General features: G+C 56.5%; 1 protein-coding gene across 7 annotated transcripts in view; it reads left to right on the top strand.

Moving 5' to 3' along the window:
* Positions 1-16,195, top strand: part of TPCN2 (two pore segment channel 2) — a 51,583-nt gene extending 35,388 nt beyond the window's left edge. For 4 of the 7 annotated variants that reach the window (XR_005240552.2, XM_037998901.2, XM_037998900.2 and 1 more), the window contains 4 exons: positions 25-107; positions 686-767; positions 1,204-1,298; positions 1,954-16,195. Coding sequence is in view for 5 of the 7 variants with exons in the window: in XM_037998901.2 (XP_037854829.2) it covers positions 25-107; positions 686-767; positions 1,204-1,298; positions 1,954-2,032 (339 nt within the window). In the remaining 2 variants the exon portion in view is untranslated. Of the gene's footprint in view, positions 1-24; positions 108-685; positions 768-1,203; positions 1,299-1,953 lie in introns of those variants that run through there. The other 3 variants (XM_073009752.1, XM_008019560.3, XR_012090572.1) reach the window with 3 other exon arrangements.
* The last annotated feature ends 563 nt before the right edge of the window (positions 16,196-16,758 follow it).

Below are 16,758 nucleotides of genomic sequence, written 5' to 3'. Positions count from 1 at the left end.
GACTGCTGGTCTCTGCCCCTGCAGGCTGCCCTGGTCACTCTGTGGAACTTGATGGTGGTGAACAACTGGCAGGTGCTCCTGGATGCCTATCGGCGCTACTCGGGCCCGTGAGTCCCTGTCTGGGCGGCGGTGATTCTCCGTGCAGCCTGGGGGCTCCCTTGCATCTGGGCACGCTGCACTGGATGCCCGGAGCGTGGCTGCGACAGGGACTTGGGCCTTGACAGGGAAGTCAGCCAGCGTGGCATCCTGGCTGGCCTTGCCCCTGCGCCCTGTATAGCCACATTGTGACTCTCAGGATGGTGGCCAGTGACTCTGGGTTTACACCTCCTGGAGGCCATTGGTGTGTTTGGGGCTTCTGAGGAATTCCACGGGGGTGGGGGAGCCCTGGGAAGGCTGAATGAACGAGATAGTTCAGCTCTGAGCTTGAGCTCAGACTGGCCCCAGCGATGGTCCTGGGTTTTAATCCCAGCACTGCCTCCTGCTGGCTGAGCTACCTCGGCAGCTTGTTGCACATTTCCAGGCCTCAGCTGGATTGTTTTGAGGTGGAAATAGTAGTGCGCTCTGTATGATGGCGTGCGTGGACCGGATGCCTAGGAGCCGTCCTGACCACACAGCAGCGGTGTCTGTATCGAGTGCTCTTGCTTTGCTCGTCGTGGTTCACAGGGTGGGCCTCTGTCCTCCGCAGGTGGTCCAAGATCTATTTTGTATTGTGGTGGCTGGTGTCGTCTGTCATCTGGGTCAACCTGTTTCTGGCCCTGATTCTGGAGGTATCAGAGATCCCCACCCAGGCTGTTCTCCATGGTCATTTGTTTCTAATTCACTCTTGATGGGCCTGAGGCCACTGGCCAGGCCTGCCTGGAACTTTGATGGGAGAGTTGTGCTGGGTTAGGCGGGTCCTGAGTGAGGCTGAGCCCTTCCTGTGGGGCTCAGTGCTGCCTCCCCTGGCTGCTGGGGCCTTGGGGGACGCTCCTGACATGTGGGGTGTGGGAATTCTCAGGCCGCCAGGTCGGGCTGAAGGAGGGACTTGGACGTCGGCTCCAGGAGGAGCCAGCAGTCTTGTGGGGCCTATGCCTGGGTGTCCAGGGTGAATGGCTCAGCCCCCTCAGTGGGTGCCCTGTGGCTGACCCTGGAGGGGCTGGGGATGGGGCAAGGCTGCTTTCACTCGGGGCCCACACTCACTGGCCACTCCCTCCTGCTTGCCAGAACTTCCTTCACAAGTGGGACCCCCAGAGCCACCTGCAGCCACTTGCTGGGACCGCGGAGGCCACCTACCAGATGACTGTGGAGCTCCCATTCAGGTGTGTGAGTGGGGAAGGGCTTCTGTGTGGCCGCCTGGGGTGTGAAGCCAAGAGCTGGGGGGTGGAGGGGCCAAGGTGGCCGGCAGGCCCTGATGGCCTTCCTCCCTCTCCGCCCGGTTATCTGGCTTTGGTCATGTGCTGCATGGGAGAAGCTCAGAGCTGGGATCGGGGGGCTTCCTCTTCCTGCCACTGGGGTCATATCCTTTGTCCTGCCCTCCTGCTTGGGCATATTTAAGGCACCATCCTTCAGGGTCCATTGGATTCTGTTGGATGTAAACAGGGGACCTGAGGAAACTGCACCCATCTCTTCTCCTGGCAGCTTTGAGATGGTTCCTCTACTAGTCTGGAAAGGTGACCACCCAGAGGCAGCCTGCTGTGGGGCTGTGCCTTCCACGAGGGGCTGCTGAGTCGCTGCAGCCGAGCCCTGCGGTCCTGCCAGCCAGTGGAAAGATGTGTCCCCTGGGCTTTTGAGAATGCCGTGTAGATATTTCTAGGGGCTGCATCCATCCTGAGGCTCATCTGAGTCCCCGTGTCTCTGTGTCCCTGTGACACTCACTTTGCATGTGTTGCTAAGCTCTGCTCCCTTGTTCCTGTGAGCAGACCGGGGTGTCCCTCCTTTAGAGGCCCCTGTGTGCATCTTTCCTCAATTCCACAGGGATATTCTGGAGGAGCCCAGGGAGGATGAGCTCATGGAGAGGCTGAACCAGCACCCGCACCTGCGGCTGTGCAGGTGACATCCGGGCTGCCGTCCCAGCCAGGGCGGCAGGAGAGAGAGGCTGGCCTACACAGGTGCCCATCATGGAAGAGGCGGCCATGCTGTGGCCAGCCGAGCAGGAAGAGACCTTTCCTCTGATAGACCACTAAGCTGGAGACAGGAATCAAGTCCTTCGCGTGCGGCCCAGCAGCCATCCACAGAGCCGCTGCTGGTGCTTCCGGGAGGCGCCACGCGCTCCGCTTTCTTTTATAGCTGCTTCAGTGAGAATTCCCTCGCCCACTCCACAGGGACCTTACAGACAAAAAAGCGAGAAGCAGCGGCCTCCCCTGTGCCCTGCAGCTTCACGTGCCTTTGCTGCTGGTGGCCGTTGGGGACCACAGGCCTGACCAGGGCCTGCGCAGGTTAACCTTCCGGGCCTTTCCGGTGGGGATGCTGGTGGTTTGACATGGAGAGAACCTTGACCGTGTTTTATTATTTCGTGGCTTGCATGAGTGTGACTGGGTGCGTTTCTTTAGGAGTCTGATTGCCAATTATTTTCATCAATAAGTCTTGCAAAGAATGGGATTGTCATTCTTAACTTCAGCACAATTCTAGTCCTGCTTCTCCGGAGTGGGGGTGTTGAGTAAAGCTGCTTGGGTTGTGCACTGCACAAGGGCACGTGGCTGTGAGGCATATCCTGGGGGTGGGGGGCGCCGTCTACCTGCTGTGAGGGGCACCTTTTCTGTTTTGCTCAAGGACATGTATAAGCCAATGGTGACCTTGGTTCCTGTGTCCGCAGGTGTGTGGCAGGGGGCCTGGGGTGGGGAGGTGGGGCAAGTGAGCAGTGTGTGGAAAGCCTTGTTGCCACTTGAGGCACGCCAGGTCCAGACTGACCAGTGGTTTTCTCACCTCAGGTGCCAACCCACGCCCCCTGTCTGCTGAGGTTTGGGTGCCATCTAGTGGTGGGATGGGATTTGGTTGACTATTTTTAAGGCAAGGTGGACCCAGCAACTTCCAGAAACAACTCTGGGGACACCACTCCCCGTCACACTGCACACGGAGCCTGGTGCCCGGTCTATGTCCGAGCTCAGCAGGACCAGGAAGGGATGGGCCCTGCCAGGGTTGCCTGTGCACTGTGCGTTTTCGCCTGGGAGGCACAAGTTCTTTCGTCTGCTTTTCCTTTAGAGGTGCTGAGCCCACGCCGTAGCCCTTGTGGGATGGTTGGGGAGGGGGCGACGCGAACAACAGCGTGGTTGGTATTGAGACTGGGGAGAGGAGCAAGTCCAAGGAGAAGGTCGTGAGTTCTTTTTTACTCATGTCGAATAACAACAACAATAACGATATGGAAACCACCACAAACTTGGGGAGAAGTTGCAAGTCAAGAGAAGCTTCCTTCTGAATCTCTCGAGTGGTTGCCGTTCTGGCCCTGCACCCTCTGTGCTTTGGGACAGTGTCCAACCCGCATTCGCGTCAGGAGTGAGTTGCACGTGGCTTTGTGGTCATGGTGACTTAATCCGCCTGGTCGGTGGCTCCGTCTCCCTGGGCTTGGACGACCTTGGCACTTCTGGAGATAAGCCCGTGGCTCCCAGGTTGTTCACGTGAGGTTTCCTCGTGGTAGGTTCTGGGTCTGCGTTTTGTCTAGGAGTGTCACAGGATGGACGCTGCCTCCTGGCAGGGGCTGCCCCAATGCAGTTAGCCTCCTGCTGGTGTTCTCTCTTGTTGCTTGGTGAAGGTGGCCCCGGTCAGCTTCTCCACTGCCCAGTAATGACCCTTTGTAATGAATGAGTGGGGAGGTAGTGGGAAGCAATGCCAATATCCCATCCCTGTCAAACTGCCTTTACTTTTTCCTTCCTTCCTTGCTTCCACCGGTGTGGACCTGGCCCCTGCTTGTATTCAGGGCTGTGGTCTGTTACGATGTTTACTCTCAGGCTTAGGTCCTGCCTGTTTGACCCGTGAGAGCTCCTTCTTCTGCCTTTTGTGTTTTTTTGTTATGTACCTACAGTTCTTTAGCCGTTTCTTCACTTTCTGGTGCAAAAAGATGTTCCAGCCTTATCTTATACCTGGCTGCCCCTTTCCCTTTCATTGACCGGAGTGAGCCCGGCTCTGAGGAGCCCTGTTCCTTTGAATGGAGAGCAGAGTCAGGAACCAGGCTGTGGGTGCGAGGGGTGCTCCTGGCTGTTGCGGATTGCCATGCACGGGAGCTCTTAGTGGACAGAGCTAGAGGATATGTGCACGTACTTCCATCTCTCTCATCTGTTAACAGCTGAGAATGACGCTAATACCTCCGATTTCAGTCCAGCACCACAGGGTATGTTCCAGCTTTCTCTCTTTCCATAGTTCTGAGGCCCTTTCTGGGAATGGTTCTGATTCTCCTTAATCCATTATTGGGTCAGTTTCCCTGCATGTCACCAGCCTCCCATCACTGCCACCCACTCCCCACAGAGAGGCCCTGCTCATCTGTCTGGGGCTTTGACTCCCACACTGTGTGCCCCTCTTGTGTGGACGCCCTCCTGCCGAAACCTCCAGCAAACAGCTTTCCAAATGGAAGTTGTCACTGTCAGGGCCTTTACAATCAGGAACAGCAAAATCTACGTGCTGCTGAGGGTCCTGGCTCATTAAGATGCAATAAATATGCAAGTACATAGAAATAGCAGTAGAAGAAATGTAATGCTGTATTCTCAAATATGTCTACATACAAAAGCCAAAATTATTAAGAATAGTAAGAATTCAGCACGGTTGTTTTCTATGAGATTTAAAAAGTTTTTACTTTATTACCTATTCATGTATTTATTTTAGGGTCTTGCTTTGTTACCGAGGCTGGAGTGCAGTGGTGTGATCATGGCTCACTGCAGCCTCCAACTCGTGGGCTCAAGCAGTCCTCCTACCTCGGCCTCCTGAGTAGCTGTAACTACAGGCACATGCCACCAGGTCTGGCTAATTGTTTCATTTCTTGTAGAGATGGGGTATCTCTGTGTTGCCCGGGCTGTTCTTGAATTCCTGGGCTCAAGTGATCCTCCCACCTTGGCCTCCCAAAGTGCTGAGATTACAGGTGGGAGTCACCGCACCTGGCCTGCCATGAGATTATATACTGGAATCAATTGCTTTTCTAGATACTAGCAGTACACTTGTAAATTATATTCAAGAATTCAGTTATATTCATTTTTTAAAGGATATTTAAGGTTAAAAATTCTTAAGGTTTCTAAAAATAAATGGAAGGAAAGATACTCAAGGCCTACATACAGAAAACCATAAAACTTCATTAAAGCCCATGACTGTCGACACAAGTAAATAGAGACTATGGTAGTTTTCTGTTGCTGTGTAACAAGTCCCCACATACTTGGTAGCTTATCACAACCTCATTTCTTAGCTCCAAGCTGCAGGTCAGACATCCAGGCACGACTTGGTAGGTCCTCCGCTCAGGGTGTCACACAGCAGAAATTGGGGTGTCAGTGGGCTGGGTTCCTTCTGGGAGCTCCGGGGGAGTCTGCTCCCATACTCACTTGAGTTGTTGGCCAAATGCAGTTGCTTGCAGGTGTAGGGCTCATGTCCCTGTTTCCTGCTGGCTGTCAGCTGGGGGCTGCTCTTAGGGACTAGAGGCCACCCACATTCCTTGCCATAGGGTGCCCTCCATCTTCAAAGTCAGCAACAAAGAAGCCGCCTCACGTTGACTCCCACTTGCCCTTTGAATCTCTAAGAAAAGCCTGTGCCGTCTACAGTTTCACCTGATTAGGCCAGACCCACCAGGACAGCTGTCCATCCTTAAAGTCCTGTGTGCCACCTAACACAGCCCAAGCCCGGGAGTGATGTGTTCACGGGAGGAGACTGTGTGAGGGTAAGGATCACTGGGGCCACCTGTGTGCCACCTAATAGGCAAGCCACACACTGGGAGAAGATTTTGGTAACTGATACAGCTAAGAACTTATATCCAGACCACATAAAAACTACCTACAAATTAGGAAGAAACAGACAAAGCAATAGAAAGTTGGGCTTTTCCCAGAAAAGCAAACACCAGGTTCCATAGCTATGTCAAAATGTGCTCCATCTTACTAGTTATTAGAAATATGCAACGTGAAACTGAAACACGACATTTCACTCACTCCATGGTCAAAGTGGAAGAGGTTGGACCATCTTAATTGTTGGTACTTACATGTTTACCCTTGGAGACAAACGAAGCTGAAACAACCTCTGGAAAATTGTTTGGTGTCATTTGTTGCAATTGAATAGGATATATCCTAGTAATTCTCGCTAGATACACTGACAACAGAAACTGCTGCCCATGTGCACTGGAAGACAGTTGGCAGAGTGATCCTGTATCAGTACTAGCAACACACCTGCCAGCTGAAACGTCCTCAACAGAATGACAGGTACACTGCAGCTTGGTGACAGTGGAATATTACACAGCCATGAACATGAATGAACTCCGGCTGCAAACAGCTACCTGGAAACATCTTAGAAACATAATGTGGGGTTAACAAGTTCCGGAAGTCTCCACACGGCACAGTATTATTCATGTAATCTTCAAAAACAAGGTTTAAACAACATACCATGCAGACACACATACGTCAGTGATGAGATTACTTCAACACAAGACGGCCGGAAGCCTATGGTCCAGGGAGTGGCCACCTCTTGGGGAAATGGGGATGGGATGGGAAGGAACTGACTGCCATGAGCAAGTTCCGGGGGAAGTTCTTGTCCTGGCGGGGCTGGGCAGGGCTCATGGTCATGGTATTAACCTTTGGAACATACACATGTACATGTGTTGTTTTGCATGTGCCAAATATTAAAAGGAGAATGAGAGGAGAGGCATTGAAGATAGGGAGGATGGACGGCTCCCTCAGGGAATCTTGCTGCAAAGGGGAGGTGGGGTCAAGAGGATATTGTGGTGGTTTTCATGTGGGAGGATCTTGTGTGGACTGATGGGGAAGACCTGGGGTGCGGCCAGAAAAGTGACAAAGCAGGAATGAGAAGGCCGGGCATGGGTCAGCTATGGGGACGTTGCTGGGCAGTGGCAGGACATGCAGTGCCAGGGGCAGCAGTGGGGCAGACGCAGGGCGGGGCTGGGTTGGGCTGGCAGGGCCTCTGCCCCCAGGGCTTAAGCACAGGGCTGACCAGAGCCGTGGTTCTGCCGGCCCCACAGGCCTGGTGTCTCCAGTGGGAGCCCTCAGTGGCCCATCAGGGTCCTCTCCCAGCTTCCCTCCCACGTGCTGTCCCCAGTGCAGGTGGCTGGATGGGGTCCAAGATCCATGCCCAGTCTGTCACTGGGGCCTGGGATCAGGGTCTTAGCAAGCAGGCTGGGGCCTTTCATGTGGTCTCTGTCCCGCTTGGCACAGCAGGGGGAATCTTCCCTACCGCCAGAACGGCTTGGCTTGGGTTTCCTGCCTGAGATAATGAGTGGTTCTTAGGAGAAGGTTAGAACAGTTCTTGCTTAAAAACCACCGAATGGGACTGGGCACACCGCACCGCTCCTAAAAATCAAAGAGGAGGCGTGGAGCCCAGACAACACTCCTCACATCAAAGTGGCCAGCAGACGGCCCAGGGCAGCGGGCACAGCCTCCTGTGCGCCTCTCCCCAGCCCTCGAATCACGTGTCAGGGTGTGTGTGTGGGCAGCTATTCTTCTGAGTAATTCAATCGGAGCCTCACAGATCCACAGGGGTGGTGGGACCCACACCTGTCGGGGGCGTCTGTGTAGGCCTGGGTGTCTCCCTGGTTCCGACCACAGTTGGCTAATCCACACCTGGGCCTAGGCCCCAGCAGCACCTGTTGCCAGGTGAGCCTGCCTGCCTGCCTCCCAGGCCCTGCGGGTTGTGGCCTTTTTAAGCGCAGCTGACGGGCACACTGACTGGTGAGGTGGGTGGGGGCCCAATAACGCAAGTCCGTGGTGAACATTCTAGAGTGGTTCTTATTTTCGAAGCTGAGACCTACGCAGTGCTGGGTGTTTGCCAGCACGTCTCTGACTGGAGTATGCGTCAGAACTCCCTGGGGAACGTTGACAACCCAGATTCCCAGCCTCTGCCCCAGAGTTTCTGATGGAGATGGCCAGGCTTGAGGATGCACATGTGTGAAAAGTTCCAGGTGCTGCTGCTGGCAGGGGCCACATGTGGAGGACGGGTGGCCTAGGAGCTCCAGCTTCCCTCCCTCCTTGCCTTGTTTTCTTTCAGTAAATTGTAAGGAGCACCCAGAGCTGCTAGGGACCAATTTGAAACCAGCAGTGCTTTGGGAGGAGCAGCTGCAGAACGGCCCCTTCTCTGGGTGATTGGAATGAACCCAGCGTCTCGGTGGGGGAATCAGGGAAGAGCGCTGGCTGCTCAGTGCTGCGGTGCCCCTGGCCACACTGGTGGACGTGTGGCTTGGCTGGCAGGAGCCAGGCAGGACGTTGGCCTGTCTGCTTGGCTCTGGAGTGTGTGCAGGGTGCACGGCTAGATGTGGAGAGCCTGACTGGACCCTGCCACTCCCAGGGGCACAGACACCAGCAAGAGCCCCTGGGCATGAAGAGAGCAGAAATGGGGTCCCGGCCTCTGTGGGGTCTGGTAGTTCCCGGCTGATGCCTCCAATCCTACAGCTCCATGCTCCTGGGCTTTTGAGCCCCTCCACTCCCCCTGCGAGGCCCTGTGGTGTGGAGAAATCTGTAGATGTTCGTGCCATCGCATGCCAGAAAGAACAGAAGGTGGCTGACATCTGGTGCTGTAGCACGCAGTCAGTGTTTGTCTGGGGCTACTGTGAGCCAGGCACGGGGCGCTCACATTCTCACCTGAATGTACCAGGGGAACGACAGAGAAAAGGCTGGGACCAGGAGGAGGAGGAAGAGGCTGGATATGAAGCCTGAAGACCCACTGTTACTCCAAGCCAGCTTGGAGCTTCCTAAGGGCCTTTGGGATAAGGGAAAAGGTTTCTACCTGAAGAGGCACGGGTCTTCTTGTCGGTCAGCCTGGCCCATCCTGGCGGAGACGTGCCTGGGTGGGCTAGGCCTGGAGGAGGCCACCACCCGGCGTTGGTGACCCCAGCACCATATTGGGAAACATTGGGATGTGAGCCAGGACCCAGAGAAGCCTCGGTTTGGTCGTCTGCGTGTTTTGAAGGCTCATGGCGGGAGGCCCAGGGGGTGAAGGGGGTGAAGGCACTTTCTAGTCTTAGAGGCAGGGAACACATGCCCATTGTGTTTTATTTCTCTTGAAAGGAATCTCAGGAGAGTAATAATAGTGATAATTGGTTGGGAGTGACAGAAGTCACGTTGCTGGGGGCCTGCTGGCCTCTAGGTGCTTTCCGGAGCCCTTTACCTGCTGGCCAGTGGATGGATGTGTTTAATCCTACAGAGTCACCCACTGACAGATGGGGAAACTGAGGCTCAAAGAAGGTGGATAACCTGCCAAGACTGCCCGGCCGGCGAATGGTGCTGCTGCTGCTCCTCCCGGCCCCAGCCCTCTCTGCTTTTGACCACCTGGTACCTCTGGGTGGAAATGTGAGCTCCGTGTGCCTGGCTTCTCCTAGCCCCAGATAAACACTCGCTGAATCAATGCTGCAGCATCAGATGCAACTCCCAGGACAGCCCTTCGCCCACCACGGCAGGGTGGCCAGTCCCAGTGGCTCTGTGTGTCACTGTGGAAGGTAGCAGGTGACACTCGGCCTGGAGTCTGAGGCTTGGCCTGGGTCCTGCCTGCTACTGGCTGTGGTCGTGGACTTGAAATTGGTTTTCCCTGGCTCCTATCCTGTCTTTTGGAAAATGAGGCGAGTTGGGAGAATGGCAGTGAGGAAGCCGAGCCAGCGACCTGGGCTGTGAGCTTCAACCACCAGCTTCAACCCTCGGAGCTCCTTGCATGTGGGGTCATTGTCCCCGTTTCGCAGGTGAGGAGACTGAGGCACAAGGTGATTCAGGGGCCCATGCAGACAGGTGGCAAGGTGGAGCGTGAGCCCAGGGCCCCTCTGCCTGCAGCCCCAAGCTGTGGCCACGGACTTCCCATGCGGTGGCTCCTGGGTTTCCAGGCCTGGGCTCAGCCATAGCGACTGCGATCTGGGTGGACCACCAGCCTCTCTACACTCAAGTCCTTAGCTCTCAATGTTCAGGATGGCGGTGGGCATATGGCCCCTCTCCTTTCCCACGTCCCGTGGTAATGACCTTGATAAGTGCAGAGTGGAGTGAAGAGCGAGGGAGGGAGAAGCAGTGTGGGGTGCAGCAGGCGGAGCTTCCGGTAGCAATGCTCCAGGCGAGGGACCCTCGAGGCCGTGGTTGCTGCCTGCTTGCAGGACCCATCCCCGGTGCAGCCGGGCCCTCCCATTGCCAGGTGAGGGGCACCAGGCATGTCAGGAAGGAGGGGGATGTGGGTCAGCCGTGGAGCTCGTGGGAACTCTGTTGGAACGGGAGTCCTGGGATCCGGCCACTTCCTTCCTCTCTCCTGGCACCTCTTCCTTCCAGATTTGCCGATCAAGGCACTGGCAGGAGAGGTCAGCGGCGAGGGGCCTTCCTTTCCTGGGTCGATGGAGGTGGGCTCTGACGTCGGTTGATGCGGGTGGCCTCCAGCTGAATCGGGCTCCCTGGGTTCCTGTCAGCTCCTCTGCTGGGCCCTTCATTGGCCCAGCACCTCAGGCACTGGGGACCCTGGTCCTCCTATGGGTCCTTAAGCCAGTCTTCAAATAGTTCATGCCAGGGTCCTCTGCCCCTCCCGCGTGGTCCCCACCTGGATCCCGGCAGCCTCAGTTATTCTTGGGCCCACTGGCTGGAGGCTAGAGGTGCCCTCCCCGGCCCACCCCCACATGGCCGGGCTGCTGTGGCATCAGGCACCATCTCCATGTGGGGGGCACCAGGTGGCCCTGAGCCCTGTCACCAGGCTGGGCGTTGGCTGGTGGAGTGGCCACACCCTTTGCACTAACCCCACTTTCTGGGTCCCCCTGGGTGTTCTCTCATCTCCAGGTGGGTGAAGGGTGAAGAGGCCTACAAGCTGGGAGCTGGTTTTTATTCGTTTCCTCTGTAAATTCTTATGTCCAGAGGGCTCCTGCCTTGGGATGTCACATCTCCAGTTTTCGGGTGGAAATGCCCATTTTAAATCCCGTTACAGGTGTGTTTGCAGAGTAGCAACACTGCGTACATATGAACGTGTCCCGTAGATGGTGGGTCAATGGGGCATTTGCTCCTTTTATTGTCCTTTTTAGTATTTTATTATTTTTTGAGATGGAGTTTCGCTCTTGTCACCCAGGCTGGAGTACAGTGGCGTGATCTTGGCTCACCGCAGCCTCTGCCTCCCGGGATCAAGCGATTCTCCTGCCTCAGCCTCCTGAGTAGCTGGGATTTCAGGTGTGCACCACCACGCCTGACTTTTTTTTTTTTTTTTTTTTTTTTTGTATTTTTAGTGGAGATGGGGTTTCACTGTGTTGGCCAGGCCGGTCTTGAACTCTTGGCCTCAAAGGATCTGGCTGTCTCGGCCTCCCAAAACGCCACGCCACCGTGCCTGGCCTCACATAATGTATTTAAATCAGCCCCAAATCCACGGAGACACAAGGAAAATGATTACATCGAGTGGCAGTTAACAGAATATCCCAGACCCCGAGGTGTGACAGAGCAAGGCCTGTGCAGCTGCAGCGCAGCGCTGAGCAGGGACGCGTGGAGATGCCGGCTGTGGCGGCTGCGTGATTTGAAGGCAGCTGTGCCTTCTGCTCGGGGTGGGGCAGAGGCCTCAGGAACACGACTGCGGTCTGTGGCGTGCTCATATTGGCGGGAGTGCTAGGAAGTTCCCAGGCCCGGGATGGGCGCGCCTTCTGTTGGTCCATACAGGGCTCCTGCCTGTCTTTTGTGAGTGTAATGTCGAGGGTAGCTTAGTTCTGATTTCAAGCTCAGCTGCACCTCAGCTCTGGTGTAGTTTAGTGGCTTAGCCGCGACTGGGAGTGGATGGGGTAGGCACAGCCCCCTCCCCACGAGGCCTTTCCAGATCTCCCCCATCAGAGCAACGCCCTCTCAGCTCCTACCGCCTGTTCTGTCTGTCCCAGCATCAACCTCGCCCTCCTGTCTCACAGCTGGCTGTGGGCCTGTGAGTGCTCCTGGATGGAACATCCTGGACGCCCTGGTCCCAATAAATGAGCTGATAGCGTGGCACCCGGTCCACCCAAAGCTGACACTCACCAGTACATATGGAAAGCGGGGTGGTGGGGGAGCTTTCCGGCATTGTTCCAGTGGTTTCCAAACGTTAGTGTCCGTCGGGATTCCTGGAGGGCTCATGGAAGAGGCCGCTGGGCCCCGCACCAGGGTTCCGATTGTGAGGCCTGGGAAGGACCTGGGAATTCCGCTCCTGACCAGCTCCCTGGTGATGCTGATGCTGCCTGCTGGGGGTCACACGCTGAGAACCACCTCTCAGCATTAGCATCACTGTAGTGGGCTGAGCAGGGATCCCCCAAAGTATGACCAGGTCCTAACCCTTGGTACCTCGAATGAGACCTTATTTAGGTAACAGGGTTTTTGCAGATGTAATTAGATTAAATGCCTTGAGGGGAGGCCATGCAGGATTTGAGGTGGCCCTGGATAGAATGACTGGTGCCTTATAAGAAGGGAGAATGCAGAGACCACAGAAAAGGTCACGTGAAGACAAAGAGGGCAGAGACTGGAGCGATGTGGCCACAAGCCAGGGAATGCTGGGAGTCCTCCGGGGCTGGAAGAAGCAGGGAAGACCCTCCTCTAGAGCCCCCTGGTGGGAGCACAGCCCTACTTCTGACCCCCAGTGCCCTGACTTCTGACCCCCAGAACTGTGGGAGAAGAAACCTCTGCTGTTCTGAGCACTGGTCGGTGGTGATTGTTGTGGTGCGTGGAGGAGACCAGCGCAGCCCTGAATCGTGCTCATTCACAGCTGCTTCCGGGTGCCGAGCTCCACAAGACCTCACATCGCGACCTCCAGGCAGCCAAGGCTACATGCAGCGAGTGCAACGATTTTACGCTTCTGTGCCCTGCTGTTTCTCCATGAAGCGGCCCAGGGGTGCTTCTGGAACACATCTAGGCCTGAGCCTCTGGGTTCCGGGAGCCTCTGGAGGGCTTGCAGCCTGGGGCCGTCCCTCTCAGTTTTGTTTGGAGCGGTGGCCTCGAATGCTTCCCGAGCCTGGATTGGGGGTACCAGCTGGGCAGAGGGATGCCCTGTGACCTCTCAAGGGGCTGTGGCGTTTGGGAACAACCTTTCTTGGGCCCAGGGTAGGGGGTCCATGGGACAGGCGTGGCGGGGTGGTGCTTGTGCAAAACTGCCTGCCCAGGTAGGGAGTGCTCCAGCCGCATGGGGCATCAGTCACCTTGGGTGTTGCTCCAGGAGCAGGCAGTCTAGGAGACCTCAGAGGAGGCCTGCCGGCTGGTCCACTGGTTTGTCAATCACCGGCAGGCCAGAGAGTGATGAGCTGGGCTTGGAGGGGACACAGTCTTGGATATGAGCCCAGCTCTGTGGGCACGGGCACTGTGGTCCCTTCTCTCCACTGGCCTCAGGTTCCTGGTGTGTGAGATGGGGTGGAAGTGAGGGGAAGGGGCTCCTGGCAGGGCTGCGAGCCTTCTCCCTCTGGGTCCCACATAGGTGCTGGGTCCCAATGCCCACCTTGTCTCAGGGGTGACGTCATCACCTTTTGGAGAAGCCCCAGGGGGTGTTGAATAGCAAGCCCCACCCCAAGTCAGCAGTCGAGGGCAGGCATGACTGAGCCCATTCCAGCTGGGCCTGGGGCAGGCGGCTGGCGTCGCTGGCACCTTGTAACCCACAAGATGCCCTCAGAGCATAATTTGCATACAGGTGAGGGCCTGCGACAGAGGCCCTGGATGTCCAGAGGCAGGGCCAGGTAGATCAGGTAGGCTAGACACACCTGGAGATGCTACCCTGGGTACACGCAGTTCCTGGGTAAGCCAGCGGAGGGCAGCAGAGCCTAGTGGCAGGCGACCCGGTGCCCAGGCCCTGGTACCCTCCTAGCACCGCTCAGCACCAGGCCTGGGAGGGCAGGGGGAGTCCCCTCCCGGCAGGAACTCCTCCTCCTCCTGGCAGCCTTCCTGGGCCTGTGCTGGGAACCTTGCAGTCCTTGCCTAAGGGACCCTAGGGGAATCCGCATGGTGGCGGTGACAACCAACACTTGTTATGATTCTAGCCAGGAGGGAGAGCAGCTTGCTTTTAGTGGGGAGAGGGTGTGATGAGGTCACCAGGCCAGCCGGCTGCCTGGAGTGCAGGGCGCTGATGGAGCCCTCTCTGGCTGTGGGGTTCCCTCTGGGTGGGGCTGGAGCAGCCCCTGGGTCTGTCCACCTGCCAGCCACTGTGGGGACACTGAGACTCCCTTCTCCCCCGGTGGGGCACGTCAGTCCCACCAGGTATGTGAGGTGCTCAAAAGACCCTGCGATTCTGTGGGTATGAGACTCATTCCACCGCAGTGGGCCACTGGTTAAGGGGGTCGTGCTTTGCAGACAGGGCCAAAGTCCCAGGAGGGGGAATAGGTTGGGAGCTGTCAGAGGTCGAGTTGGACAGCTGCCCCTTTCCCCCTGAACTCCACAGCCCCTCCTCCTGGAAGTGGACAGGGCAGGGAGGACTGAGAGGGGAAACTGAGGCCCAGACATGCTGGGCAATAGCTGAGGTCACCCCAGTGGCTGTTCCTTGAGTGCAGCAGCAGCTTGGGCCCCAGGTGCCCTGCCCATCTGTCAGCTCCCCCCCAACCCCTCCCTGATTTTTCTCCTTGACATAGCCCACCCAGCCTCTGGCACAGCCCTGGAAAAATCATCAAAGAAAACTCTGGGTGCTGGGCCAGCATCAGAGCAGAGCCTGGGGGACTCTGGACCTCCGTCGGTGGCCGCAGCGGGAACACTCTGGGTAGAAGTGTGTTGTGCACACTCATGCATTCTCCCTTCTGACTTACAGAGGAGGGAGCTGGGGCTCAAAACATCCTGGAACACGCTCACCCCTGAGCACACCTGGGCTGGCTGCCTCCAGGTACCAGGGTGGTGGTGGCCACTCTGATGGGCAAAAGGGATTGCATTTGTTTTGGGGACTGTTTGAGGTTAGGAGTCACACAGTTAGGACAGGAGAACATGGGTGGGGATATTGTCTCGGTCTGAGTGCCCGAAGGTGGTGGTGTTAGCTCAGCTGTGGGGACAGGCGGTGTACAGCCTGCGCTCTGGCCAGGGCATCAGGGGCTCTGTGGCTGGAGGCAAGGAGACCTCTCAGCAGTGCTGGGAAGGGGGAGTGGGGGCCCTGCTCCCGTGAGAAGTGGCAGGTGGGCAACAATGGCCATAGCTGGGCTGGAGGAAAGCTGCTGACCCACACCACTCAAACGGGACATGGGACCGGCCCAGGCAGAAGGGCCCGAGACTCCGGGGCCCTCATCAAACATTCGCTGGCTCCTTGCGGTCTGATGAAGGGTTCGCATGCCCAGCAGCATGCCCCCTCTGGGAGGCAATCTTGCCCAGCTCCTCCACCTCTGGCATTTGTTTCAGTTGCCAAGAATGTGTTTGGGGGCGCCGGGACCGATGGTCCCGCTTTCCACCTGGCGAGTAGTCCTGTCACATAACTGAAAGTCAGTGGCTCCACGTGACCACGGGGCAGGCAGCGGCCCCAGGAGGCGGACTCTGGGCTGGACAGGAGAAAGGGGGAAAAGTGAATCTGGTAGAGGTTACATAGGGGCCACCCACTTGACTGGTGCAAGCAGGAATGCTCCCAAGAGAGACCACCCTTTCAGGCTCTGGGGACCTGTGCACCGGGGTGGAGCGTTCTGGCATTTATTATTATTATTTGTTCCAGAACAAAATTCACTCCCATCCTCAGTTGGCCAATAATGTGGTAGGAACAGGTGGGAGCTGAGCCCCATGGCTCAGTTGCAGGGCGCTGGGTGCTGTACTGATTTTCTGGGGCTTCTGTGCAAAGTACCACAGCCCGAGTGGCTTTAGACAATGGAAATGTGCTGTCTTGCAGTTCTGGAGGCTGGAAGTCCTAGGTGCAGGTGCTGGCAGGACCATGTGCCCTCTGAAGGCCCTAGGGAAGCGTCCCTCCTTGCTGCTCCTGGCTTCTTGCGGCTCTGGCGTTCCTTGACTTGTGGCTGCATCGTTCCAGTCTCCGTGTCTCCCTTCACGTGTCTTCTCCCCTGTGTGTCTCTGTCCACATTTCTCTCTACTTATAAGGACACCCATTACATTGGCTCCAGGGCCTCCCCTGCTCCAATATAACCTCAACTTAATTACATCTGCAGGAACCCTATTTCCAAATAAAGTCACATCTGAGATTGCAAGTGGATGTGAATTTTGGGGGCACACGATTCTACCTTTCCAGGTGTTTTCTGTCTCACAAGCATTCACGAGCAGGCAGCTGTTTGATTTTTACGGTGAGGGACGGAACCTGGCATGGCCGCCTGCTAGGCACTGGGAGGGGTGAAGGCCAGAGAGTGGGGTGCAGGTATCAGAAATGAAGGGACGGGGGCTGAGGAGGCTCCAGCATCCAGTCTTCCTTCTGATCCCAGCCTTGCCATTTTCAGCTGTTTGGTGTTTGGGCAAATTATTGGACCTGCCTGAACTTTAGTTTCCCCATCTGTAAAATGGGCCCTTTAGTTCTCTGTGCTGCACTGGCCATCAGTTGCTGATTCTCTGAAGCCAATGGAGACAACAGAGTGGGTTTGTACGGGTCCAGGAATGGTGTCCTCAGAAATGTTCCCGGGGCGGCCACAGCTCGGCCTCCACCTGCTGGCTGCGCAGACTCCTTGTGCCTTGGATGCCTCATCTGCAGAACGGGAATAACCACAGTCCCTGCCCTGTTGGTTTAAGGCGAGGACAGGTGGGAGATGGGCCCAAAGCCCTC

Source organism: Chlorocebus sabaeus, chromosome 1 (assembly GCF_047675955.1).
Source record: "Chlorocebus sabaeus isolate Y175 chromosome 1, mChlSab1.0.hap1, whole genome shotgun sequence".
Taxonomy (NCBI): Eukaryota; Metazoa; Chordata; class Mammalia; order Primates; family Cercopithecidae; genus Chlorocebus; species Chlorocebus sabaeus.
Note: the sequence above shows the minus strand (reverse complement) of the source record. Positions and strands in the feature narration are given on the sequence as shown.